The 27,344-nt window shown below is 37.9% G+C and overlaps 2 protein-coding genes across 3 annotated transcripts in view; both read right to left on the reverse strand.

Moving 5' to 3' along the window:
• The window catches only part of NIPA2 (NIPA magnesium transporter 2), a 61,655-nt gene extending 39,580 nt beyond the window's left edge, over positions 1-22,075 (reverse strand). Inside the window, exon 1 of the mRNA XM_072737014.1 lies at positions 21,997-22,075. The gene's annotated coding sequence lies outside the window, so the exon portion shown is untranslated. The remainder of the gene's footprint in view (positions 1-21,996) is intronic.
• NIPA1 (NIPA magnesium transporter 1) overlaps positions 1-27,344 on the reverse strand; it is a 53,575-nt gene that overhangs the window by 6,360 nt on the left and 19,871 nt on the right. For both annotated transcript variants that reach the window (XM_025982242.2, XM_025982243.2), the window contains exons 2-4: positions 23,094-23,141; positions 21,997-22,087; positions 2,687-2,847 (exon numbers count right to left, since the gene is read on the reverse strand). In XM_025982242.2, the coding sequence (XP_025838027.1) occupies positions 2,687-2,847; positions 21,997-22,087; positions 23,094-23,141 (300 nt within the window). The remainder of the gene's footprint in view (positions 1-2,686; positions 2,848-21,996; positions 22,088-23,093; positions 23,142-27,344) is intronic.

The raw sequence follows: 27,344 nt of genomic DNA on the forward strand, positions 1-27,344 counted from the left end.
GCATTCTATTTTATTATAAAGTACCAACCTGCCATTTCTCCGTTTCTTTCATCTTATAGTTAGGGCATCATATTGAAAATGTGCTTTGAAATTACATGTACAAGGAGGTTATAATTTTCAATTCAATATGAGTTAGTAAAGGAGGTACTAGGAGCTGGGCCTGACAGGGCAAGGAACAACGTGGACATGCACCAGGCAGGCTGTGGGAGTCCCGTCTTCCCTACAGGTAAGAAAAAGGAACTATGGAGCCTTGTTCTAGGAGAGGATTCAGGAAGATGACCTTAAAATTTCTTCTGAGGCAGGGCACCTGGGTGGGTCAGTGGGTGAGCAACTGCCTTCGGCTCAGGTCGTGATCCTGGGGTCCTGGGATTGAGTCCCACATTGGGCTCCCCACAGAGAACCTACTTCTCCCTCTACCTTTTTTTTTTTTTTAAGATTTTATTTATTTATTCATGAGAGACACACACACAGAGAGAGAGAGAGAGGCAGACACAGGCAGAGGGAGAAGCAGGCTCCATGCAGGGAGCCTGACGTGGGACTCGATTCCAGGTCTCCAGGATCAGGCCCTAGGCTGAAGGTGGCGCTAAACCGCTGAGCCACCCGGGCTGCCCCTCCTTCTGCCTATGTCTCTGCCTCTCTCTCTGTGTCTCATGAATAAATAAATTTAAAAAAATTCTTCTGAGACAATTATTTGACAAAAAAATTCATTCTGGTTTTTTACATTTAGAAGAATTTTTTAAAAAACTAGAAACCTCCTTAACTTAACAAATTAAGTGGATGGGATGCCTGGGTGGCTCAGGGGTTGAGTGTCTTTCTTTGGCTCAGGCCATAATCCAGGATTGAATCCCACATCAGGCTCCTCGCAGGGAGGAGTCAATGTGCCTCTGTCTGCCTGTGTCTCTGCCTCTCTCTTTCTGTGTCTCTCCTGAATACATAAATAAAATCTTCTGAAATAAATATATAAATAAATAGATAAATAAGTAAATAAATAGGATAGAATAATATCAATTTATATTCCAAGTTAAAACAAAGTTTTTCATGTTAAAAACAAAAATCTTTTTGCTACCATACGTTTATATCAAATTGTTATGGTAGTATTCAAATTAGACATATATTTTGTAAAAGTTAGGACCTGAATACTGGCAACATCCAGATTTATCAAAAAGTAATAGGCCTTGGGACACCTGGGTGGCCCAGCGGTTGAGCATCTCCCTTCGGCCCAGAGCGTGATCCTAGGGTCCTGGGACGGAGTCCCACATCAGGCTCCTCGCAGGGAGGAGTCAATGTGCCTCTGTCTGCCTGTGTCTCTGCCTCTCTCTTTCTGTGTCTCTCATGAATAAATAAATAAAATCTTTAAAAAAGCAAAAAAACAGCAAGAGGCCTTGAAGCATCCAGGTGGCTCAGTCATTAAGAATCTGACTCTTGATTTCTGCTCAGGTCATGATCTCAGGGTTTTGAGGTCGAGTTCTGAGTCAGGCTCCACACTTAGCGGAGAATCTGCTTGAGATTCTCTTCCCTCCTCCCTCTGTGCCCCCCAATCAAAAAAAAAAAAAGTAAGATATATTGTTCTGAAACTTAAATAAAGTAAATCCTTCAGGACATTCATATCCAGTTTACTGATTTTTTCGTGTCTTTGTATTCTCATTTCTCATAGTTTTAGAAATATTTTCACTTTTACAGGGTGAAGTAAATGAAACAATACCAAGTGTTTAGGGACAAAATCTAATAGAAAAATACAGTCTTAGCTAATTTCATTATAAATCCTTTTTCAAATTTTTACAGATGTTTCTGTTGCAATGACAGTCACTGCCAATTGAGAGCTATAAAAGAGTGGTCAGTTTTTTTTGTGACCTAGAGATGTCTATATTTGGGATATTCATGTGGATGCAATTTTGTGCTGCCACCTTTCTAAAATTGTTTGTGAGCAACATAAGATGGTCTACTGGTAATAATTTAGAAGAATCTATATTTTAAGCCAGTATAATTTTGTAAACTGCGGTTTTTTATAGCATTTGTCGAAAAATGTATCTTAAAAATATCTAGAAAAAATAAAGAGAGATTTCTATGGGAGATCCAAAGATAAATCAAATTGAGTCTCAGCTGTCAGCTTCACATCAGAGGGAAGTACAGAGGTGTGGACACACAGTGGTCCTGAGGGGAGCATGGCCCACAGCAGACCCTAGCAGGACTGACACTAAGAGGGAGAGACAGCAGGAATGTGGAAAGGAGGTAGGGTGGGAATATGGGAGGTAGGGAGAGGTAAGAGGCGGTGGGAGGAGACATGCGGAGTGGTCATGGGAGGTAGGGCGGTGGGAAGGCCACAATAAGCTACAAGTGGGTAAGTGTGGGAGGGAGGCAAGAGGGGATGAGCCAACTGTGGAAGGGGCAGATGATGAAGGTACCCATGCACAAGGTCTCTGAGGTCCAGAAGAAAGCAGAAGGGGTCCCAATCTCCAGGGAGCAGGAATGCAAGGTCTGGAATGCAGGGACTGCCAGATCTCTTCCCACACCTCGGGCAGCATGAGTGGGGATGCTACAGCCTGCAGGGCACAACAATGGCCACTCATAGGCAAAGAAGAACAGAGGGTCTGGGAGAACAGACCATGAGTAAGCCAACTCCAGCCTAGGACTGGAAGAATCATACTGACAGCCAAGCTCTCTTGCACCTTTGCTAGAAAAGAGTTACCTGGGTTAGTCAGCTTCTCTTCCAGCTCAGCCTGAGTGGTCACACTCTCAGATTTTGGGGAGTGGATAATCAGCACAACAGAACCTGCACAGCTTAGCAGACACCCCAATTTGCCCAAGATATTGAGCTTTTCCTTCAGAAGATAAGAAGCTAAAATGGACCTTTGTTTTAAAAAAAGAGAGAGAGAGAAATCATTAAAATTTAAACCATACTATCTGATCTGTTTCTACTAATTGTACTTATTTTGGAAAAGCCCTATTTTCTTGACAGCCATATTTATTTTTAATTTAGTTTTTAAGAGCAGAAAAGATTGGGAGTTTATTGAAATTGTTACTTAAACACAAAAGATTTCCATACCAATTCCATGCAGTCAGTACATAGATAATGACTCTTAACCTATATTACTATATATTATTTTGGTAGATAGAAAATATACCAGGATAGAAAAATGTTTATTATTCATAAAGATGAAGTTTCACAATTAAATAAAAATACTGCTTCCTTATTTTTAAAAGCAGACAATCAGGGGGCCTGAGTAGCTCAGTTGGTTGAGCATCTGACTCCTCCTTTCAGCTCAGGTCATGATCTCAGGGTCATAAGATTAAGCCCCACCTCGGGCTCCCCACTCAGTGCAAGTCCGGTTGAGATTCTCTCTCCTTATGCTCCTCCCCCTGATTGCTCTCTCTCTCTCTCTCTCTCTCTCTCTCTCTCTCTCTCTCAAATAAATAAAAAAAAATAAAAGCTTTTAAAAAGTTAATACAAAAACTAAAAGCAAACAAACTATGTTAATGGGAAAGTAAGTTATAAAAACTGTTAAAATAATTACACATCATTCATGATGAAAACACAAGTCAAAATGAATTGAGAAAATGCAAAAAAGACGAAAACCCAAAAATGCAGCAGTAAACGCATTACAATTTTATAACAACCCAAACTATTTTTTGAGGAGGGGGAGAAGGAGGGCATGTGGGGAGGCGGAGAGAGAGAGAGAGAGAGAGAGAAAGAGAGAGAGAGAGAGAGAGAGAATATGAATCTTAAGCAGGCTCCACACCCAGCACAGAGCCCAACATAGGACTCAATCTCACAATGCTGAGAACATGATGGGAGCCAAAATCAAGAGTCAGATACTTAATTGACTGAGCCACTCAGGTGTCCCCAATACCCTAAAGTTTTAAAATGTGGTCACATTACTTATATAATGCAAAAAAAAAAGTATTCCTTTAAAAACACCTATAATCTTAAGGTTGGTTGGTAATACGTTTTTATTTCCCTGTGTAACATCAGTATACAATCTGAATTGGAAAACCTCGGCTTTTAGTAATCATAAGACTAGTAATAGTCACTTTGTTGTCTATGGCAAAGGCCCTCAGGGAACACAAATATCCATCAGGAAGGCACACTAGAATTAGATATACTGCATTATTTCCTTCTTAATCCTCATTTTACAGATAAATAGTCTCAGAAAGGATTAGCACTGAACCCAAACAACAAAACTAATAAGAGGTGAAATCATGGTGACAACATATCTATAAAGCTAAAGCTCCATCTTTTCCCTTATACCACTTTGTGTCTTTATCCCTAGACAGCCTAGTCCTCAAGGAAACCTTTGCAATGGACTTGGGGAAATAAACAAAATCATTAAAAAAACCAACAAATAATATTAGACTACACAACTGGGTGTTAAACTGAGGGGTCAGACATAGCTGCACATAGGTGGAAACCAGAGGACTGGGAGGCTCTCAGAAGTAAGCCTGGGATCATGGGAAGGCTATGGGCAGTCTATGCCAAAGTGGAAAATGGCTGCCATGCATGAAAGCAGAGAGGAAAGAATGTTGAAAAAGAAAGCCAAAGCTGGAGGCATCACAATTCCAGACTTCAGGCTGTACTACAAAGCTGTGATCATCAAGACAGTGTGGTACTGGCACAAAAACAGACACACAGGGGATCCCTGGGTGGCTCAGCGGTTTCGCGCCTGCCTTTGGCCCAGGGTGCGATCCTGGAGTCCTGGGATCAAGTCCCGCGTGGAGCCTGCTTCTCCCTCTCCTCTGCCTGTGTCTCTGCCTCTCTCTCTCTCTGTGTCTATCATAAATAAATAAAAATAAGTTTAAAAAAAAACAGACACACAGATCAATGGAAAAGAAGAGAGAATCCAGAAATGGGCCCTCAACAGTATCCTAATTAACTATAACAATATTCTAATTAATTATTCTAGTCAATTAATATTCAACAAAGCAGGAAAGAATATCCACTGGAAATAGGAGAGTCTTCAATAAATGGTGTTGGGAAAATTGGACAGCCACGTGCAGAATGAAACTGGACTATTCTCTTACACCAGACACAAAGATAAACTTGAAATGGATAAAAGACTTATATGTAAGACAAGAATCCATCAAATTCCTAGAGGAGAACACAAGCAGCAACCTCTTGGACCTGGGCCACAGCAACTACTTGCTAGAATGGCTTCAAAGGCAAGTGAAACAAAAGCAAAAATGAACTATTGTGACTTCAACAAGATAAAAAGCTCTGCACAGCAGAGTCGACAAAACCAAAAGACAACCTAAAGAATGGAAGAAGATATTTGCAAATGTCTTCTCAGATAAGGAGCTAGTATCTAAGATCTATAAAGAACACACCAAAAGAAGAAAATGGAGGAGGAAGAGAAGGAGGAGGAGGAGGAGGAGGAGAAGGAGAAGGAGAAGAAGAAGAGAAGAAGAAGAAAAAAAAGAAGAAAAGAAACCCAGAAAATCCAAGTCAAGAAATGGTCAGAAGACAAGAACAGACGTTTCTCCAACAGACACATGTAAAAACGCTCAAGCATTTTCAGAGAAATACAAATCAAAACCACAATGAGATACCACCTCACACCAGTTAGAGTGGCCAAAATTAATAGTACAGGAAACAAGTGTTGATGAGGATGCAGAGAAAGGGGAACACTCTTGCACTGCTGGTGGGAATGCAAACTGGTGCATCCAATCTGGAAAACTGTATAGAGGTTCCTCAAAAAGTTAAAAATAGAGCTACCCTAAGACCCAGCAATTGCACTACTGCGTGTTTATCCAAATGATACAGTGATTTGAAGGGGCACATGCATCCCAATGTTTATAGCAGTAATGTCCACAGTAGAACTGTGGCAAGAGCCCTAATGTCCATCAACAGATGCATGGATAAAGAAGATGTGATGTGATGTGTGTGTGTGTGTGTGTGTGTGTGTGTGTGTGTAAAATGGAATATTACTCAGGCATCAAAAAGAATGAAATCTTGCCAATTACAACAATGTGGATGGAACTAGAGGGTATTATGCTAAGTCAAATAAGTCAGAGAAAGAAAAATATCAGATGGTATTACTCATATGTGGAATTTAAGAAACAGAAGAAATGAACATAGGAGACGGGAAGGAAAAATAATATGAAATCAAAGAGGGACACAAACCATAAGAAACTCAACTACAGGAAACAAACTGAGGGATGCTGGAGGGGAGGTGGGTAGGGTGATGAGATAACTGGGTGATGGGCATTAAGGAGGGCATGTGATGTAATGAGCACTGGGTGTTATATGCAAGTGATGAAATCACCAAACTCTACCTCTGACACTAATAATGCACTATATGTTATTCAATTGATTTTAAATTTTAAAAAAGACTAGAAATAGTAAGTGTTGGCAAGGAGAAAAGGGAACCCTCTTGCACTTTAGGTGGATTGTAAATTGGTGCAACCACTATGGAAAACGGTACACGGGTTCCTCAACAAATCAAAAATAGAACTATCATATGATCCAATAATTCCACTGCTGGGTAAATAAAATGAAAACAGAATTATTTATCACAGTCAAGATAGAGAAGGTACCTAAGTCCTTATCAACAGATGAATGCATAAAGAAGGAATGGTATGTGTATATACATACACACATGTGTTTTTTTGTGTTTTTTTTTTTTTAAGAAGCCAAAAAGTTTAATGTTATTGAATAAAGAAAGTTCATTCAGGGCTTATACAGATCATAAGAATAGATTATAACAGCTAAGAGATCAATAGCTTATTGGAAGGAGGAAAGCAGTTTATATTTTCAATGTAGAAAAAGAAAATCTAATTGCTACAGATGTCTTGTAAAATTCCCAAAACAAAGTCTAGCCAAGTTTATTGTCTAGTAGGTTTTTTTTTTTCCCAAGGGATGAAAAATGAGATTCAATGTGTATACTATTGGTTACAACTAATATAACAGCTTGAAAAAATCATAAGACAGAAGCATAGATATAATATAAAAAGACAAGATTTTAAAATTGTACTGTAGGAATATTAACTATAATAAGTGGAAAAGATACATTAAAACCAGCCTTGTGTTACACTAGTTCAAAACAAAACTCATAAGGCAGACCAAAACCAATGCTAGTTAAGGAAAAGTGGTCTGTTTTTAGGAAGTGTGTCCAGACAGACACACCACAAAGAAATGCCAACAGTAACTATGTGGTCCCCCCTCTTGTTACTCAGTGAAGTGTCAAAGGTGGAGTGACTGGGTCAATAGCTTAAGCTTTCTCCAAGGATAAACAAATATTATTCAATCATAAGAAGAACAAAATCTTGCCACCTGTGACAACATGGATGGACCTAGAGGGCACTACACCAAGTGAAAGGAGTCAAAGAAAAATACTGTATCATGTTATTTACATGTGCAATCTAAATCACAAAATGAACAATAACAAAACACACAAACCCCCGAAGGCTCATTAATATAGAGAACAATCTGGTAAGGCAGGGCTGTGGGGAGATGGGTGAAATAGGTGAAGGGGATTAAGAGGTACAAACTTCCAGGTGTAAAATAAACCATGGAGTTGAAAAGTAGAGCATTGGAAATATGGTCAAAAGGACTGTAATAACTGTATGGTGCCAGATGGTAACTTCACTGATTGTGATGAGCACTGGGTAATTCATAGAAATGTTGAATCACTTATGTTGTACACTCGAAACTAATATAACATTGCAGGTCAAATTTAATAAAAATAAATTATTGTAGTTTTCAGTGTACAGATCACCTTCTTGATTATATTTATTCCTTAGCATTTTATTTTGTTGTTAATGCAGAGAAACACAACTGATTTCTATATCCTGAAACTTTACTGAATTTTTAAAATCTGTTCTAATAGTTTTTTGGTTGAGTTTTTACAATTTTCTATATTTAAGATCATGTCATGTGCAAACAAAGACAATTTTAATTCTTATTTTCTGATTCAGATGCCTTTCCTTTCTTTTTCTTGCCTAAGTCCTCTAAGACTTCTAGTACTATGTTTAATAGGAATGGTGAGAGTGGGCACACTTGTTTTTTCCCCATCTTAGAGGAAAGTTTTCAAACATTCACTGCTGATTATCTTAGCTCTGAGCTTGTCATATAATGGCCTTTATTATATTGAGGTATGTTACCTCTATACCCAGTTTGTTAAGGCTTTTTTGTCATGAGTGCATATTGACTTTTACTAAGATTTTTTGCATCTACTGAGATGACCATTGAATTTTGATTTTTCATTACATTAATGTGGTATATGACATGTATTGGTATTCATATGGGTTTGGTTTTTTTTTTAAGATTTTATTTATTCATTTCATGAGAGACACAGAGAGAGAGAGAGAGAGTGAGGCAGAGACACAGGCAGAGGGAGAAGGCTCCATGCAGGGAGTTGGACATGGGACTCGATCCCGGTCTCCAGGATCACACCCTGGGCTGCAGGCGGCGCTAAACCGCTGAGCCACCAGGGATGCCCAGTATTCGTATGTTGAACCATACTTCCATCTCAGAGATAAATCCAATGTAATGATAATGTATGTTCTTTTTAATACACTATTAAATTTGGCATGCTAATATTTTGTAAGAATTTTTGTTGATGAATTGAGAATATATTCATCAGGGATATTGGTAATTAGTTTTCTTGTAGTGTCTTTATCTAGCTTTGGTATCAGGGAAATGCTGGCTCATAAAATGAGCTTGGGAGTCCTCTCCTCTTCAATTTTTTGGAAGTTTGAAAAAGATTAGCATTAATTGTTCTTTAAACATTTGGTAGAATTCACCCATAAAGCCAACTGGTCCTGGACTTTTCTTTATTCGGATATTTTTTATTGTTGATTCCATCTCTTTACTTATCATTTGTCAGTTCTGATTTTCTATTTCTTCATGATTCAGTCTTTGGTAGGTTTTATATTTCTAGGAATTTATCTCTTTCTTTAAGGCTGTTCAATTTGTTGCCATATAATTGGTCACAGTAGTGCTTTATGACCCTTTGTATTTCTGTTGTATCAGTTGTTATGCCTCCTCTTTCATTCCTAATTTTGAGTCTTCTCTTAATCTAAAGCCATATCCATTTTATCTTTTAAAAATGGTTGCTCCTAGTTTCTTTAATCTTTTCTATTGTTCTTCTGATCTCTATTTTTGATCTTTCTTATTTCCTACCTTTTATCTATACTGGGTTTAGTTTGTTCTTTTTCTTCATTCCTTAAGGTGTAAAGTTAGGTTGAGATCATTTTTTCTTAAATTAGGAATTTATCACTATAAAATTCTCTTTTAGAATTGCTTTTGCAGCATCTCATAGGTTTTAATATGTTGAATTTCCATTTTCATTTGTTTCAAGATTATTTTATTTCTCTTTAAATTTCTTCTTTGACCCTTGATTGTTTAGGTGTTGTTTCATCTTCACATACGTATAAATCTGCTCCTTTCCTGTTACTGATTTCAATTTCAATACCATTAAGGTCAGATACTTGTTATGATCTCAACCTTCTTAAACTTGCTAAGACTTCTTCAGAAACCTGTAATATTATCTATCCTAGGCAATGTTCTATACGCACTTGAGAAGAATGTGAACTCTGCTGTTGTTGGATAGAATGTTCTGTGTATGTATCTTAGATCCATTTGGTCTAAGTATGGTTCAAGTCTCATGTTTCCATTTTGATTTTCTGTCTGAATGATCTATCAATTACTGAGTGCGATACTGAAGTCCCCTTCTATTATTGTATTGCTGTCTTTTCTTCCAGCATATCTGTTAGTATCTGCTTAATATATTTAGGTGCTCTGATGCTGGGTACATATATACTTATGATTGTTAAATCTTGATGGATTTATCATTAGATGGTGAGTTTCCTTGTCCTTTATTACTGTATCTGCCTTAGTCTATTTTGTCTAAGTACAGCAAGTGGTGCCTAGGTGGCTCAGTTGGTTAAGCATTTGCCTTTGGCTCAGGTCATGATCTCCAGGTCCTGGGACCAAGCCCCGCACTAGGCTTCCTGCTCAGCAAGGGGTCTGCTTCTCTCTCTCTCTCCCCCCCCTCCCCCAATGCCCCTCCCCACTGCTCATTCTCTCTCTCTCTCAAATAAATAAAATCTTTTTAAAAATTAGTCTAAATAGGGCAGCCCGGGTGGCTCAGCAGTTTAGCACTGCCTTCAGCCCAGGGCCTGATCCTGGAGACCCAGGATCGGGTCCCATGTCGGGCTCCTTGCATGAAGCCTGCTTCTCCCTCTGCCTGCCTCTGTCTCTCATGAATAAATAAATAAAATATATTTTTTAATTTGTCTAAATACTATCCCAGCTTCCTTTTGGCTTCTACTTGCTTGGAATAGCCTTTTCCATCCCTCTGCTTTGAGCCTATGTGTGTCCTTAGAGATGAATTGCGTTTATTGTAGGCAGTATATTGTAGGGTCCTGTTTTTTAATCCAGCTAGCCAGTCTATGTCTTTCGATTGGAGAAATCACACCACTTGCATTTAGAGTAATTACTGATAGGTGAGGACTTACTAATGTCATCTAATTAATTGTTTTCTGGTTGTTTTTATAGTTCCCTTGTTCCTTTCTTCAACATTTGTATCTTCCTTTGTGAACTGATGATTTCCCGTAATGAAATACTTTGATTCCCTTGTCTTTATCTTTTATGAATCTACAGCAGGCTTTCACTTTATGTTTACCATGAGGTGTACAGAAAACACTTTATACCTATAACAGTCTATTTTATAACAACAAAAATTTTATTTTAATATCATACAAAAACTCTTTTTACCATCTGCCTTTTGTTTTTGCTATCATGATTTATAGCTTTATATATTATGTATCAACAAAGTATTGTAGCTATAGTTATTTTTAATACTTTTGTCCTCTAACCTGCATACTAGAGTTAGTATTAACACACCACCATATTACAGTAGAATATTCTGAATCTGACTAAATGCTTAACTTCACCAGAGTGTTTTATATATATATATATGTATTTTTTAAAAGGTTTTATATATTTATTCATGAGCCACACAGAGAGAGAGAGAGGCAGAGACACAGGCAGAGGGAGAAGCAGGCTCCATGCAGGGAGCCTGACGTGGGACTCCATCCTGGGTCTCCAGAATCACACAGTGGGCTGCAGGTGGCGTTAAACTGCTGTGCCACCGGGGCTGCCCCAGAGTGTTATATATTTTCATGTTCTAAGCACCCTTTCATTTTAGGTTGAAGAATTTTCAGCATTTCTTATAAGGCAGGTCTAGTGGTGATGAATTCCTTTAACTGTTGTTCATCAGGGAAAGTCTTTATCTCTTCTTGAAATTTTTAATTCCATTATAGTTAACATACAGTGTTATATTACCTTCAAGTGTACAATATAGTGATTCAACAGTTCCATACTTCACCCAGTGCTCATCACGAGTACACTCATTAATATCCATCATCTATTTAATCCATCCCCCCCACCCACATAGCCTCTGGTAGCCATCACTTTGTTCTCAATGGGAAAACTTAGCAGCAAAAGAATGAAACTGGATAACCTTCTTATACCATATACTAAATTTCATACACAAATATGAACTAAAAACAGATTAAAGGCCTAAATGTGCAACCTGAAACCATAAAAATCCTAGAAGAGAGCATAGGCAGTAATGTTTGTAACATAAGCTGTAGTAACATTTTTTTAGATATGTCTCCTGAGACAAGGGAAACAAAAGCAAAAACAAACTTTTGGGACTACATTCAAATAAAAAGCTTCTGCACAGTTTTTATCTCTTTTTAATTCTGAAGAACTTTGCTGAGTAAAGTTTTCTTGCTATATGGTTCCTTTCTTTCAACACTGAATATACCAGTGCTCCATGGTATACCATGTGCTCCTGGCCTACAAGGTCTTTTGTAAGAAATCTGCTGATAATATGGGAGTTTCCTTATGTAAGATAATTGTTTTCTCTTGTTTTTTTTCTTTTCTTTTTTAAAAGATTTTATTTATTTATTTATTTATTTGAGAGAGAAGAGAGAGAGAGAGAGAGAGAGAGAGAGAGAAAGAGAGAGGGAGATAGAGGCAGACTCCTCTACTGAGCAGGGAGCCCAACACGGGGCTTGATCCCAGGACTCTGGGATCATTACCTGAGTCAAAGACAGATACTTAACCAACCCAGGTACCCCTCTCCCTGTTTGTTTGGGTTGGTTCTATCTATCTATCTATCTATCTGAAAGAGAAATAGAGAAATAGTGAGAGGGCATGAGTGGGGGCAGGGAGAGGAGAAAGCAGGTGTTCCACTGAGCAGGGAAACCTGTAATGAGGCTCGATCCCAGGATCCTGAGATCATGACCTGAGCTGAAGGCAGGTACATAGCCAACTGAGCCACTCAGGCACCCCTCTTGCTATTTTTAAAATACTCTTTTCAACTGTCTATTGACAGTTTTATTATATTCTGGTGACGATTCTTTTGGATTAAAATTTTGGGGTGACCTACAAGTCTGAATGTCCAAATCTCTCCCCAGGTTTAGGAAGTTCTCCACCACTATTTATTTAAATATGTTTTCTAACCTCTTTCTCCCTCTTTTTCCAATAGTAGTACACTGTTTTCATGAAGGTGCCTCATTAGTCCCATAGTCTTTCTTCATTCTTTTTGCTTTTTCTCTTCTGATTAGATGATTTCAATTGATCTGTCTTCTAGCTAACTAATTCTTTCCTCTGATTGGTCAAGGGTGCTGCTCAAGTTCTCTACTGAATTCTTCAGTACATCAATTGCACTCTTCAGCTCCAAAATTTGTTTGGATCTTTTTTAGGTTGTCTGTTTCAAACTTCTCATTTTGTTGTTATTTTCCAGATGTCTTTTAATGTTTATATGTGTTCTCTTGCAGTTCTCTGAGCATCTTTAAGAGTACTATTTTGAATTCTTTGTCAGGCAATTCCTGGATCTCCATTTCTTTGGGGCTAGTAACCAGAGGTTTACTCTATTTGGAGGTGTCATATTTCTCTGATTCTGAATGATCCCTGTAGCTTTGTGTAGGTATATGTGCATTTGAAAATGCTGTCACCTCTTCCAGACTTTAGAGACTGACATTAGTAAAAGAAGACTTTTACTTATGGATGAGAGCACAGTGGAGCATGCTGTGACTTGGGGGTTAGTGTTGGAGGGTACCAAGAATGGGGGTGTGTGGCAGCACTAGGTCTGGTGGGGTATGTCTCTTCAGCTCAGGCTGCTGGGGTCATCCACATTGACAGCAGTGGTGCTACTGGTGTCCTCAGGAGTGCCTCTAGGTCCAATGAAAGGGATCAGGGCAGGCAGGGGTGATGGCCAGAGCTGGTGTGGACATGGCTGGTTGCAGGGTCCAGTTGCAGACACATACATAATGCTCAGGAGTAAGATAAGCAATAAAGACCAGGGCCAACCACAAGCTCACTGTCAGCTACAAGGGCCCTGGCTGTTGGTGTTGCTGCACACTCTTTTCTTGGGTGTGTGTGCTACAGTGTAGCAGTCATAGTGGTCAGGCTGGAAGTGTACAGGTGCATAGGTGGAGAAGCTAGCTGCAGGTGAACATGGTGTTGCAGGGCAGTGACAGATGTGAAGCCCTGATAAGGCCAATAGGTTGCTGCAGAGACCCTGACTGTCAGAATAGTCTCTCGTGGCTGCAGAGAAGTACTCTCACCTGCATGTACACTGAAGTGGAAATTGGTAACAGATTTCAGGTCTACAGTATGGAAGGGCACAAATGGAGAGGCTAACCCTGAACACAGAGTCAGCTGTAGGAGTAGGCTGATGTCTACTCATACAGCTATAGAGTTCTGGGACTGGATCCTGATCTGGCAAGGGTGGGATGGGAAATGGAATGAGGAGGGAGGGATTCTGATGCTAGTATCATTAAATGTGAATACCCCTGGGGCATAAGCTGATGAAATATCCAGGTGTCCATGGTAACTGTGCTGGCCACTGACTTCTTCAGTGGCAAAATCTGCTGGGTTTGTCTACAGAGCAGATGAGTGAGCCGGAGTTGGCTCTCCCTGAGTGGCTGCTACTGGTATCCCTTCTTTTCTTCCTTGTTCCTCCTAGCCACCTCTGTCTCAGCTTTTGCAGTGTGGGTGGAATGAAACCAAAGCAGGACCTTGGTGCAATGTCCTGAAAAGCTGGTTGCTCACCCTGCCCCTCCTTCCTGGCAAAGGAAACACTTTCTGGTTGAGAAGTCCCTCCCCACGCCCTGGTGCTGTGCAATGTCAGCTTGGGGGAAGCAATGATACAGACAAATAGAAGTTGTTTTCTTTCTGTTTTTTTGTAGTTATTATCGGGTTTTTGTTCCACAGTACTGCTAAAGTTTCCTAAGCAAACATAAGACCTCTCCCAGAACTATTTTTCTTCATGGATAACTGTCCAATTATTGATCTTTGAGAGGGGGACAGAGGGTGGGGTTCCCATACATAACACTTTTGGTGACATCACCTTTTTTACTGGCTTTTCACTTCCTTGAAGACATTCTTTAAAGCACAAAAGTTTTAAATTTAGATAATGCCCAATTTATTTATATTTATATATCTTTTTTGCTTGTGCTTTAGGTGTCAAATCTAGAAAAATACTGCCTAATCCAAAGTCACAAAAATTTATACCTTTTCTTCAAGCGTTTTATAGTTTTAGCTTTTGAATTTGTGTACTTGATCCTTTTTGAGTTATTTTTATATATAGTGTGAGGGAGGAGTACAACTTCATTTGCATGTGGATACCCAGCTGGATCAGCACCACTTATTGAAAAAACTACTCTTTCCTTACTGAATTGTCTTTAACCATTGGTTAAAATCTGTTGACAATAAATGTTAGGGCTAATTTCTAGAATCTCAATTTTGTTTTATTGATATATATGTCTATCCTTAACCCAGTACCACACTCTTCCGATTACTGTAGTTTTACAAAATGTTTTGAAATCAAGAAGTGTAAGTCTTCTAATTGTAAGTCCTCTTATTTATCATGAATGTTTGGGCTATTCTGGGTCTCCCGCATTCTTTTTAAAGATTTTATTTATTTATTCATGAGAGACACGGAGAGAGAGGTAGAGACACAGGCAGAGGGAGAAGCAAGGCTCCCTGCAGGGAGCCTGATGAGGGACTTGATTCTGGGACCCCTGAGCTGAAGGCAGATGCTTAACCACTGAGGCACCCAGGCATCTCTCTCTTGCATTTCTGAATGAATTTTAGAAGCAGCTTATCAATTTCAAATAAGTCAGCTAAGATTCTGATAGTGCACTGAATCTGTAGATGAGTTAGTATCATCTTAACAATATTAATTCTTGTTAATATGTGAATATGGATATATGATATGTGAATTACAGTTTTCAGACTGAGTTTTGTGCTTCTTTTTAAAAATGAATTCTTAAGTATCTAGTTTGTTTTGGTAATATTTTATAACTGAATTGTTTTCTTAATTTCATTTTTGTCTTGCTCACTGCTACTGTACACAGATAGAATTGATTTTTGTATATTGATCTTACATCCAGCATCCTTACTGAACTTATTTGTTCTAATAGTTTCTTAGCAGTTCCACAGAATTTTCCATATGCAAGATCATGTCCTCTGCTAACAGAGATAGTCTGACTCCTTCCTTTCCAAATCAAGATGTCTTTTAATCCATCCTCATTCCAATTTGCTTGCCCAACTATATTGGTTGGAACCTTTGGTACAACGTGAATATAAGTGGCAAAAGCAGATGCCTTGTTCTTGATCTTATGGGGAAATCATCCAGTCCTTAACCTTAAATATGATATTTGCTGGGGGGTTTTCAGAGGTCCTTTGCCAGATTAGGAAGCTACCCTCTATTTCTAGCATTTTTTAAAGTAGGCTCAGCCCCCAGTGTGGGACCCAATGCAGGGCTTTAACTCATGACCCTGAGATCAAGACCTGAGTTGAGATGAAGAGTCAGATGCCTAACCAACTGAGCCACCCAGTTGCCCTCCTATTTCTAGCATAATGTTTTCATCATGAAGGTGTATTGAATTTTATAAAATGATTTTTTTGTGTGTCTATTGAGATATGTTTAACCTTTATTCTATTGATGAAGTATATTAACTGATTTACTTTGACCCTAAATCTACCTTGCATTCTTGAGAGAAACCCTATTTGGTCATGGTGTGTAAGTCTTTTTACATATTAATGAATTCAATCGGCTAGTATTTTGTTAAGGATTGCTCCATTCATATTAATAAGAGAATTGGTTTGTAGTTTTCCTTTCTGGTGATTTCTTTGGTTTTGTTACCAGGGTAATATTACCCCATGGTGTAAGTTGGGAGGGCTCCCATTTCTCCTATTTTTTTGGAAGAGTTTGTGAAGAATTCTATTAATTCTTTAAATGTTTCAAAGAATTCACCAGTGAAACCACCTCTCCCTGAACTTTTCTTTGTTGGAATTTTTTTCATTACGAAACCAATCTTTACTTGTAGGTCTATTCAGACTTTCTATTTTTAAAGCATTTTCAGTAGTTTGAGTTTTTCTAGGAATATGTCCATTTCATCTAACTTATCCAATTTGTTGGTATACTGTGTTCATCTTATTTGCTTATAATTCTTCTAATCTCTGGAGAGTTGATGGCAATATCCCCTTTCTGTTCTTGATTTTAGTAGTTTCAGTCTTCTCTGTCAATGTAACTGAAAGGTTATCAATTTTGTTGGGTCTTTTCAAAGGACAATATTTGGGTCTGCTTTTTGCTATTGTATTTCTAGTTTCTATGTCATTTATCTATTCTAATCTTTATTATTTCCTTCCTTCTATTTTCATTGGGTTTAGTTGGCTCTCTTTTCCCAGTGTCTTAAGATGGAAAGTTAGATTGTTGATTTGAGATCTTTCCTTTTTTTTTTTTTAATGTAGGCATTTACAGATATAAATTTCCCTCTGCATATTGCTTTAGCTGAGTCATGTGAGCTTTGGTGTGTTTTCGCCTCATTTTTATTCATCTCAAAGTATTTTCTAATTTCCTGTGTAAGTTCTTTTTTGACCCATTGGTCTTTTAGCAGCAATTTCATTTCCACATATTTGTAAATTAAAAAAAAATTCACTGGTTTTGCTTTCTGATTTCATTCTATTATAGTCAGAAAGTACTTTGCATGGCTTCAATCCTTTCACATTTATTGGTGATTCTTTTTTATGGCCTAGCATATGGTCTATCCAGGAAAATATTCCTTATACACTTGGAATATGAATTCTACTGTTGTTGGCTGGAGTGTTCTCCAGATGTCTATTTTGTCTAGTTGACTTACAGTGTCATTCAAGTCTTCTATTTCCTTCTTGATCTTTTGCCTAGTTTTTCTATCCATTATTGAAAGTTGGGTTTTGCAAGCTGTAACTATTATCATTGAATTGTCTGTTATTCGTTATTCTATCAGGTATATTTCATATATTTTGAAGGTCTGTTTTTAGGTGCATATTTGTTTATAATTGTTACATCTTCCTAATGGATTGACTCTTTTGTCATTACAAGATGTCTCTATCAGTAATATTTTTTTGTTTTATAATCTATTTTGTCTGATATATAGCCTCTCCAACTTTCTTATGGTCTTGTTTGCATAATATATTTTCTTTCCTTCCTTTTACTTTCAATTTATATCTTTGAATCTAAAATGTCTTGTGTAGACAGCATATAGCTGGATCTTTATCCTGCCTGACAATCTCTGCCTTTTAAAAAAAAATGATTTTATTTATTTATTTCAGAGAGACAGAGAGAGAGAGAGAGAGAGAAGCAGAGGGAGAGGGAGAGAGAGAACCCCAAGCAGATTCTGCACCAAGTGCAGAGCCGGATGGCACGCTCGATCCCACCACTCTGAGATCATAACCTGAGCCAAAATCAAGAGTCAGACTTCTTTTCTACACATCTCATGTTTTTCTGTTCCCAATTCTTCACTTACTGTCTTCTCTTACATTAAGTAAATCTTTAGTGAAACATTTTAGTTCCTTATTTTTTTCACCATACTTTTTTGAGTAACTTCTAATGGTTTCTCTAGAGTTTATCAGAATACATTTTAAATTGATACTAAATTAACCCTAGTGAGATATAATGCTATTCCTCTATAGTTCAATTTCTACTTCCTTCCTTTTGCACTATTTTTTGTGATATTTGGGTCTTTTACAAACCAAATAATACTTTATTATAATTATTACTTTATAAAATTTTATATATGTTTTTTAAAGGTGAGAAAAGAAAGAAGAACACGTACGTATTTATAGTTTGTTATATTTACCAGGTATCCTAACATTCTTATTACTTTTGAAATATTTATTAAATATACAGGTATTTATTACATCTGGTTGCTTATGTGCATTTTATTGAAAATGAGGGTTAATATTAGTGAAATAAATGTAGTTTCTTTTTTTAAAAGATTTCTAAAAATTTATTTATAAGAGACACAGAGAAAGAGGTAGAGACACAGGCAGAGAGAGAAACAGGCTCCTTGCAGGGAGCCTTTTGTGGGACTCGATCCTGGGACTCCAGGATTATGCCCTGGGCTGAAGGGAGGTGCTCAACCGCTGAATCACCCAGGCATCCCAATAAATGTATTTCTTTATGAAAAAAATTGTCAGGTTTTCCCTTTGTCATTTTATTTACTGGGATTTTCATACTATTCTCATCAATTTAAGAAATTCTTTATGTCATAGCTTTAATTACTGTAATATTTATTTAAATCTTTTTCATTTTGTTTTTAATGTAGAATGTTAAACTTTTCATTATTACATCAAACTTTAGAAATTTCTTATCCTTTAAAGATCTGAAAGACATTTTTTCAAGTCGTAAAAATAGAAATATTTTTCTTATACATAGGCCATAAGCCAAGCTAACCTTTTTTTCCTGTTCTTTTACAGATTCAACCTCCATAATACATATTCTAGGTTACACTAGAGATGCAGGTTTATTTAGTGAAAATAAGAGACAGAGAATGTCTATAGTTATGTGCAACAGATAATTGGGCACATTAACTGACTGAGTTTACTACAGCTTTACAAAGAACACTCAACTCTGCATTATGAACAGGACAATATACTTCAATATATCACTTCAGTCATGCACTGGAACACTGGAATAGTATCAACAAACCATTGGTTGTATTTGCCTCTCCACATTTGATGGACATTCTATATATAATATTTAATTTACTTAGATTAGATCATATTTTGATGGTGCTATGATTTAAACTGATGTTCCTACAAAATTGTTTACCAGTTTTCCCAACACTATTTACCTAAATAAAAAAATTTCTCTTTTAGAATAGAGACATGAAAATTAAATGCAGTCATTTAATCCCAATACTAGACTGGATCTTGTACTAGAAGAAAAAAATGATGGTACAAAGGAAAAAAAAATGGCATAAAAATAATGGCATAGGGGATCCCTGGGTGGCTCAGCGGTTTGGCACCTGCCTTTGGCCCAGGGTGCGATCCTGGAGTCCTGGGATCGAGTCCTGTGTCAGGCTCCCAGCGTGGAGCCTGCTTCTCCCTCTGCCTGTGTCTCTGCCTCTCTCTCTCTCTCTCTCTCTCTCTCTCTATGTCTATCATGAATAAATAAATAAAATCTTTAAAAAAGAAATAATGGCATAAATGGCAAAAAATAAAGGAATAAAGGATAATGACATAAAATAAGGATATAATGGGTCATTTAACAAAATTGGAATACAGAAGACAGATTAGATACATGTAATACAACATTAAATTTATTGAAATTGATCATTGTACTGTGGTTATTAAAAGAATATCTATAGTGTTAGGAAACACAAATTGATGTATTTAAGGGTGAAGAATCATGATAGATGTAATCTCAAAGGATAAACAAACATACAAAAAACAAAGCAAACACCACATTTATGGTTCTCAACTGGGGGTGATTTGCACACCCCCAAGGACATTTGCAATGTCTGGACACATTTTGGGTCGGTACTACTGACATCTGATCGGTGGAGTCCAAAGATGCTAAGCACCCCACAATGGACAAATCAGTCCTCACAACAAAGAATGACTATTCTCAAAGGTCAACCGTGTTGAAGTTGAGAAATCTTTTTTTTTTTAAGATTTTATTTATTTATTAGAGACACACAGAGAGAGAGAGAGGGAGAGACAGGCAGAGGGAGAAGCAGGCTCCATGTAGGGAACCTGACATGGGACTCGATCCCGGATCTCCAGGATCACACCCTGGGCTGAAGGCGGCGCTAAACCGCTAAGCCACCAGGGCTGCCCCAAAGTTGAGAAATCTTGATACAGAGAAAGCAAATGATGGAGGAAGTGGGATAAAAATCAACAGTAGGCGTGCATTGGTGAGGAGTATATGGATGTTGTTTTGATCATTCTTTTAGGTTTTTATTTAAATTCCAGTTAATTAATATATTAGTTTCAGGTGTACAGTATAGTGTTTCAATACTTACATACTACATTTGGTGCTCATTACAACAAATGTACTCCTTAATCCCCATCACCCATTTAACCCATCACCTGTTTTGATTATTCTTAATCTTGTAACTTTTCTGTAATTTGGAAATTATTTTCCAATAAAAAGTGTTCTTAACTTCTTTTCAAAATACTATATTGTGATGATTACTTTATCATACACTGAATCATTAGAGAAAAGTAGACCTATCTGGGGACTCCCTAGTCTATTTCTAGTCTATTCTATCTTCCATATTTCTAGTCTGTCTCCTGAAGACTTTGAGCAGTGAACATTTCTGGTGAGGTGACTTAATTGTCAAAGTCCATGAGAATAGTTCTCTGGAACTTAACTAGGCAAGATATTTTAATATATGCATATTAAACGTTCAATGTGCAAAGACCCCAGCGTCAGATGATTTATTTACCTGATGTTTTTTCAGAAGAACAAATCAAAGAGTGAGGCTGGGCTCTGGGAAGCTAGAGCAGTGATTCCCTGAAGTGGAATTGCATCACTCATGCAATCCAAGTTCTTCAGGCCATCCAAACACAAAGCAACATCATGCTACATGTGATATTAGTCTGCTGTTTAGATAAGGACAACATTCTACATATTTTCAACGTGGAGAAAACATATTTGTGTTTTTTAGGCTACAGACTCTTAAAGCCTAATTGACTTTAAAGTACAATTTAAATTTATCTATCATAGACCCACCACTTCTCTGAAAGGATTTGGGAGTCTGTCTAGAATACAGGAGAATGCCAATATATAAATGAGTTAGAAACTTGGATTTTATTTCTTTTATTATATCTGTTTCTTAATAATTTCTTCAAAGGTAAAACAGAATATAAATAAGCTCATAGAAGGATATATGTTGAGCTATTCAATTAATAGCTCATAAAATCATTTTTGTAGGTAACTCAAATGTAATACAAAGACTCCACTTGTAATACATAATGGCTGGCAGCCTTCAAGTCCCCAATCCTACCTTCCTCCCTTAGCCCCACATCGGGGCAACGTGATAAGAAAACCTGCTCATAGTCTCAGACCCTAGTGTCCTCAGTCCATTAGTATTGGCAAAAATTTAACTGAGTGTGGAAACCTTCACCCCATTCACTTTCTAACTGCAATAAAAACCCAAAGCCCCTCCATCCTCATTTCCCCCTGGACGTTTAGACCACAGAAGCCCTTCTCCTGGACATGGGGATTCATCTGCTGTTAACTGTTACGAGTTATAAATTCTATTTTATACCCATTGGTGCCACCTCCACAATTTCCCAGAGTGGAGTGAGAGATTTGTTCAGTGTTTGGTAGGGGATGCTAGGCATACAAATAAAACACCAACTGACTAGTTTTGCTTAGTGATTTCTCAGAATCACTTGCTAAGGCACCAGGAACACCCTAGTTTCTAGAAGTCTTTCAGGATAAAGACAGGAGAACAACAGAATCACATTCACTCATGTCCATGCATAAGTTAGGGTCTGAAATATACTAAAACAAAGTTCTAAGAGAAGGGTAATAATTCACAAAAATCATTTCGAAGGGATAAAATTAAACCACAGAGTAGAATACTGAAGACCTAGCTTCAGTTACAATTTTGCTTTTATTATTTGAACAAAAATACTTAAAATGAAAAGTTTTTTAAAATCTAAACTGCACATTAAAAATCAAAACACAGAATCCCAGTTCTCACCCAAATGGCACTCCAAGGGCACCCAGTGGAGTCACCAGGACTGTGGGGACCGCTGTGTAAGCCAGGAAGTTTCCAATCTGGCCAACAGCCACTGTCAAGAGAATCACAGGATATCACTTGCAATTACAGCTCACTTTTAGCAATCATCACAGAGTTTAATTTGGCAAGGCTCTGCTCTGAAAGGGCTCTTCTTTTCATTTCTTGTAAGGATGCAAATGTGGGGCAATGTTTGCATAATTAAGGGTCCTGAAAGCAGAGGAAAGTAGGCCCTACAGCATCACGGATCCAATCATTCAGAAGTAGTTTCAGCCCTCTGTGGAAATTCCAAAACTAAATGGCAGTGATTGACAGTGGATGCAACAAAGTATATTTCCACTCTTTCCGTAACACATTCTTGTCTTAAGACTAATCATGTAGAATCTCCTGTGTCCTTTCAATGGCCTGGAATCTACTCCAGTATAGAGTACTAGGCCACAGTGACATGCTGCTGGCACACCAAGTGGAAAAACTGCTGCCCGCACAGGACTGCACTGGGACTGTATCAAGACAGAGCTTTAAGATGAGCTCCTCAATAAAAGGAAACATCATCTGCTAGACAACACCTTGCCTAAAAGACAATGTGTGACAAATAAACCTCATGATATTTATGAATTTTCTAACACAATTTTTCTTTATATATGCAGGGCTCTGAACTCCAATCTTATTATTTTTATATGATAGCACATAAACCTCTGTGTGTGACCTCTTTTATATGCTATTACATGATCCTGTACTTAAGGCTAAGTGAAGAAACTCTCCTTTGTAAAACCAATTATGTTCAACAAAATATGAAATTTCACCAAATATCAACAGCCTGACTACAGGTGAGTAAGCAGAAGCTGTTTTAATTTCTTTGGGCCCAGGACAGTCAGACCTGGACTAAATTCAGAACTAACTGCAGGCAGCAGGAACTCTACCTCCTCCCTCCCTCCAATGCCTCCTACATTGGTCTTCAGCCCAAAGATTGGAGCTGCACTCATTCCACCCCCTCCAGTCCAACCAGAGGAATGACTGATCTTAAGAAAGAAAACACACTTTTCACCACACTAGGTACTTACTTGCAATTGTGCCTGCCCACCACACAATGTCTGTTAAATAGGAGGTACCTATGAAAGAGATAAAAATGTGAGAAAAGTATAAAGCAAGGGGTTTACAAACTACATACTTAAAAAGGAGTTTTTAGGGACCCCTGGGTGGCTCAGTGGTTGAGCGTCTGCCTTCTGCCCAGGGCATGATCCTAGAGTCCCTGGATCAGATCGAGTCCCACATCAGGCTCCCTGTAGGAAGCCTGCTTCTTTCTCCGCTTATGTCTCTCTGTGTCTCTATGAATAAATAAATAAAATCTTTTCAAAAAAGCAGTTTTTACATGAAAATAAAACTAAAAACAATGAATGCCATACTGCTTATTTACTCTTTAAGTTATTCTATAAATAGCAGCACGAGTAACCACTAAAAGTGGCAAATTCAGATTTTTTTTTTTTTGCAATAAACACAAACTGACCCAAACAAGTAAAACCTTTATAAAAAATTATTTTTTGGCTCATGATGCCACCCAGAGACACACATATTCTTTGGCATGTAGTTTATGTTGAAGTCCAGTTCTCTCATGCACATTTACTGCAACCCATTTATACGATAATTTTATGAGCATAGGGTTCAATGATTTGATGCTTAAATAGGTTACTCAATTTTCATAATTTAGAATTTATAGGGGCAGCCCCCGGGTGGCCCAGCGGTTTAGTGCTGCCTTCGGCCCAGGGCGTGATCCTGGAGACCCGGGATGGAGTCCCACGTCGGGCTCCCTGCATGGAGCCTGCTTCTCCCTCTGCCTGTGTCTCTCCCTCTCTCTGTCGCTCATGAATAAATAAAACCTTTTTAAAAAACTTAGAATTTATGATTTAGCTCTTTTTTCAACCATTTGGGCAGCAGACCTTTTCACTCACTCAGTCATTTGACATTTTACACAGTCTCTTGTATTGTTAGGTTACCCTAATATATCCCCATGCAGTCAGGCAGAAACATGAACAGGTGCCCAGGCCTTCCCATCACATGGGTCCCTCTTCCTGCCTGTATGACAGGAACCTGCAGCAAGATGGTCTCCTGAACTCTGAGACACATAGTTACACAATTTCAGATATGTCAAAATGCTCATCTGACAGGTTTCTTCAGTTCAAACTAAAGTACCTAATTCTAATAGTGAAAGGGATCCTAAGAGAAGGGGGGTGGGTACTGAGTGGGGAAAAATTAGAGAGGAAGACAAATCATGAGACACTCCTAACTCTGGGAAACGAACATTAAGGAGGGCTTTTGTTTCCCTTGCCTTTGGAGACCTGTCTAGCAAGAAGTTACTGTGGCTGAGGTCACAGAAGTTGCTGCCTGTGTTCTCCTCTAGGATTCTGGTGGATTTCTATCTCACATTTAGGTCTTTCACCCATTTTGAGTTTGTGTGTGTGGTGTAGGAGAATGGGCCAGTTTCATTTTTCTGCTCATGGCTGTCCAATTTTCCCAACACCATTTGTTGAAGAAACTGTCCTTTTTCCAGTGGATATTCTTTCCTGTTTTGTCAAAGATTAGATGACCATTGCATTGAGGGTCCTTTTCTGAGTTCTCTCTTCTGTTCCATTGATCAATGTGTCTGTTTTTGCGCCAGTACCACACTGTCTTTATGATCACAGCTTTGTAATACAGCTTAAAGTTCAGATTGTGATGCCTCCATCCAGTTTTGGTTTGCATTTTCAACATTCCTTTGGCTAGTTGGGGTTTTTTTCTCATTTCACACAAATTTTAGGATTGTTTGCTCTAGCTCTGTGAAAAATGCTGATGGTATTTTAACAGGGAATGCTTTGCATGTGTGGATTGCTTTTAGATACCACAGACATTTTGATAATATTTGTTCTTCCAATCCATGAGTATGGAATGTTTTTTCCATTTTTTGTGTCTTCCTCAATTTCTTTCACAAGCATTCTATAGTTTCCAAAGGACAGATCCTTTACCTCTTTGGTTAGGTTCATTCCTAGGTATCTCTTTGGTTTTGGTGCAATTCCAAATGGGATTGATTCCTTAATTTCTCTTTGTCATGCTTCTTTGTTAGTGTACAGAAATGCAAGTAATTTCTGTGTACTGATTTTATATCCTGCCATTTTGTTGAATTCCTGAATCAGTTCTAGCAATTTCTGGGTGGAGTCCTTTGGGTTTTCTACACAGAATATCATATCGTCTATGAAGAGTGAAAGTTTGAGTTCTTTGCTGATTTGGATGCTTTTTATTTCCTTCTGTTGTCTGATTGCTGAGGTAGGACTTCCAGTGCTGTAGTTAGCAGCAGTGGTGCGAGCAGACATCTGTGTTGTGTACTTGATCTTATGGGAAAAGCTCTGTTTTTCCCCATTGAGGATGATATTCACTGTGGGTCTTTTGTAATGGTTTTTATGATATTGAGGTATGCTCCCACTATCCTTACATAGCATATGGTTTTTATCAATAAGAATACTGTATTTTGTCAAATGCTTTTTCTGCATCTTTGACAGAATCATATGATTCTTATCCTTTTATTAATATGAAGTATCACACTGAATGATTTGCAGATGCTGAGCCACCACTGCAGCCCAGAAATAATTTCCACACAATCGTGGTGAATAATCCCTTTAATATACTATTGTATCCTATTAGCTAGTATCTTGGTGAGAATTTTTGCATCCATGTTCATCAAGGATATTGGTCTACAATTCTCCTTTTTAATGGGGCCTTTGTCTGGTTTGGGAATCAAAGTAATGCTGACCTCATAGAATGAGTTTCAAGTTTTCCCTCCATTTCTATTTTCTGGAATAGTTTCAGAAAATAGATTTTATGTCTTTAAATGTTTGGTAAAATTCCACTGGGAGGCCATCTGGCCCTCAACTCCTGTTTGTTGGGAGGTTTTTGATTACTGCTTTAATTTCTTTACTGATTATGAGTCTGTTTAGGTTTTCTATTTCTTCCTGTTTCAGTTTTGGTAATTCGTATATTTCTAGGAATGCATTCATTTCTTCCAGATTGCCTAATTTGTTAGCATATAACTGCTCATAATATTCTCTTATAATCGCATTTCTTTGGTGTTGGCTGTGATCTCTCCTCTTTCATTCATGATTTTATTTATTTGGGTCCTTTCTCTTTTCTTTTTGATAAGTCTGGCTAGGGGTTTATCAATATTATTAAATCTTCCAAATAATCAGCTTTGTTGATGTGTTCTACTGTTTTACCAATTTTTATATCACTGATTTCTGCTCTAATTTTTCAAAATTTATTTATTTGAGAGAGAGATTGCACAAGCAGGGGGAGCAGCAGGCAGAGGGAGAGGGAGAAGCAGGCTCCCTGCTGAGCAGGAAGCCTGACTTGGGGCTTTATCCCCGGACTCTAGGATCATGACATGAGACAAAGGCAGACACTTAACTGATTGAGCCACCCAGGCACCCCATGATTTCTGCTCTAATCTTTATTATTTCCCTTCTCCTGCTAGATTTAGGTTTTATTTGCTTTTTTTTTTCCAGCTCCTTTAGATAGGTTAGGTTACATATTTGAGACTTCTTGTTACTGAGGAAAGCCTGTATTGCTATACACTTCCCTCTTAGCACCGCTTTTGCTGCACCCCAAAGCTTTTGAACTGTTGTGTTTTCATTTTCATTTGTTTCCATGTATTTTTTAAGTTCTTCTTTAATTTCCTGCTTGGCCCATTCATTCCTTGGTAGATGTTCTTTAACCTCCAAGTATTTGGGACCCTTTCAAATTTCTTCTTGTGGTTGACTTCAAGTTTCATAGTATTGTGGTCTGAAAATATGCATGATATGTTCTCAATCTTTTTGTACCAGTTGAGACCTGATTTGTGACCTAGTATGTGATCTATTCTGGGGAATGTTCCATGTGTGCTCAAGAAGAATGTGTATTCTGCTGCTTTAGGATGAAATGCTCTGAATATATCTGTGAAGTGCATCAGGTCCAGTGTGTCATTCAAAGCCCTTGTTTCCCTGTTGATCTGCTTAGATGATATGTCCATTGCTGTGAGTGGGGTATTAAAATTCCCTACCATTGCTATATTATCATCAGTGAGTTTAAGTTTGTTATTACTTGATTTGTGTATTTGGCTACTTCCAAGTTAGGGACATAAATATTTACAGTTGTGAGGTCTTCTAATGGATAGACCTCTTTAGTATGATATAGTGTCCGTCTTCATCTCTTGTTATAGTCTTTGTTTTACTTATTTATTTTTAAGGATTTTATTTATTTATTCATGAGAGACACAGACAGAGATGCAGAGACATAGGCAGAGGGAGAAGCAG

This window comes from Vulpes vulpes, chromosome 14, assembly GCF_048418805.1.
Source record: "Vulpes vulpes isolate BD-2025 chromosome 14, VulVul3, whole genome shotgun sequence".
In the NCBI taxonomy this organism is placed as follows: Eukaryota; Metazoa; Chordata; class Mammalia; order Carnivora; family Canidae; genus Vulpes; species Vulpes vulpes.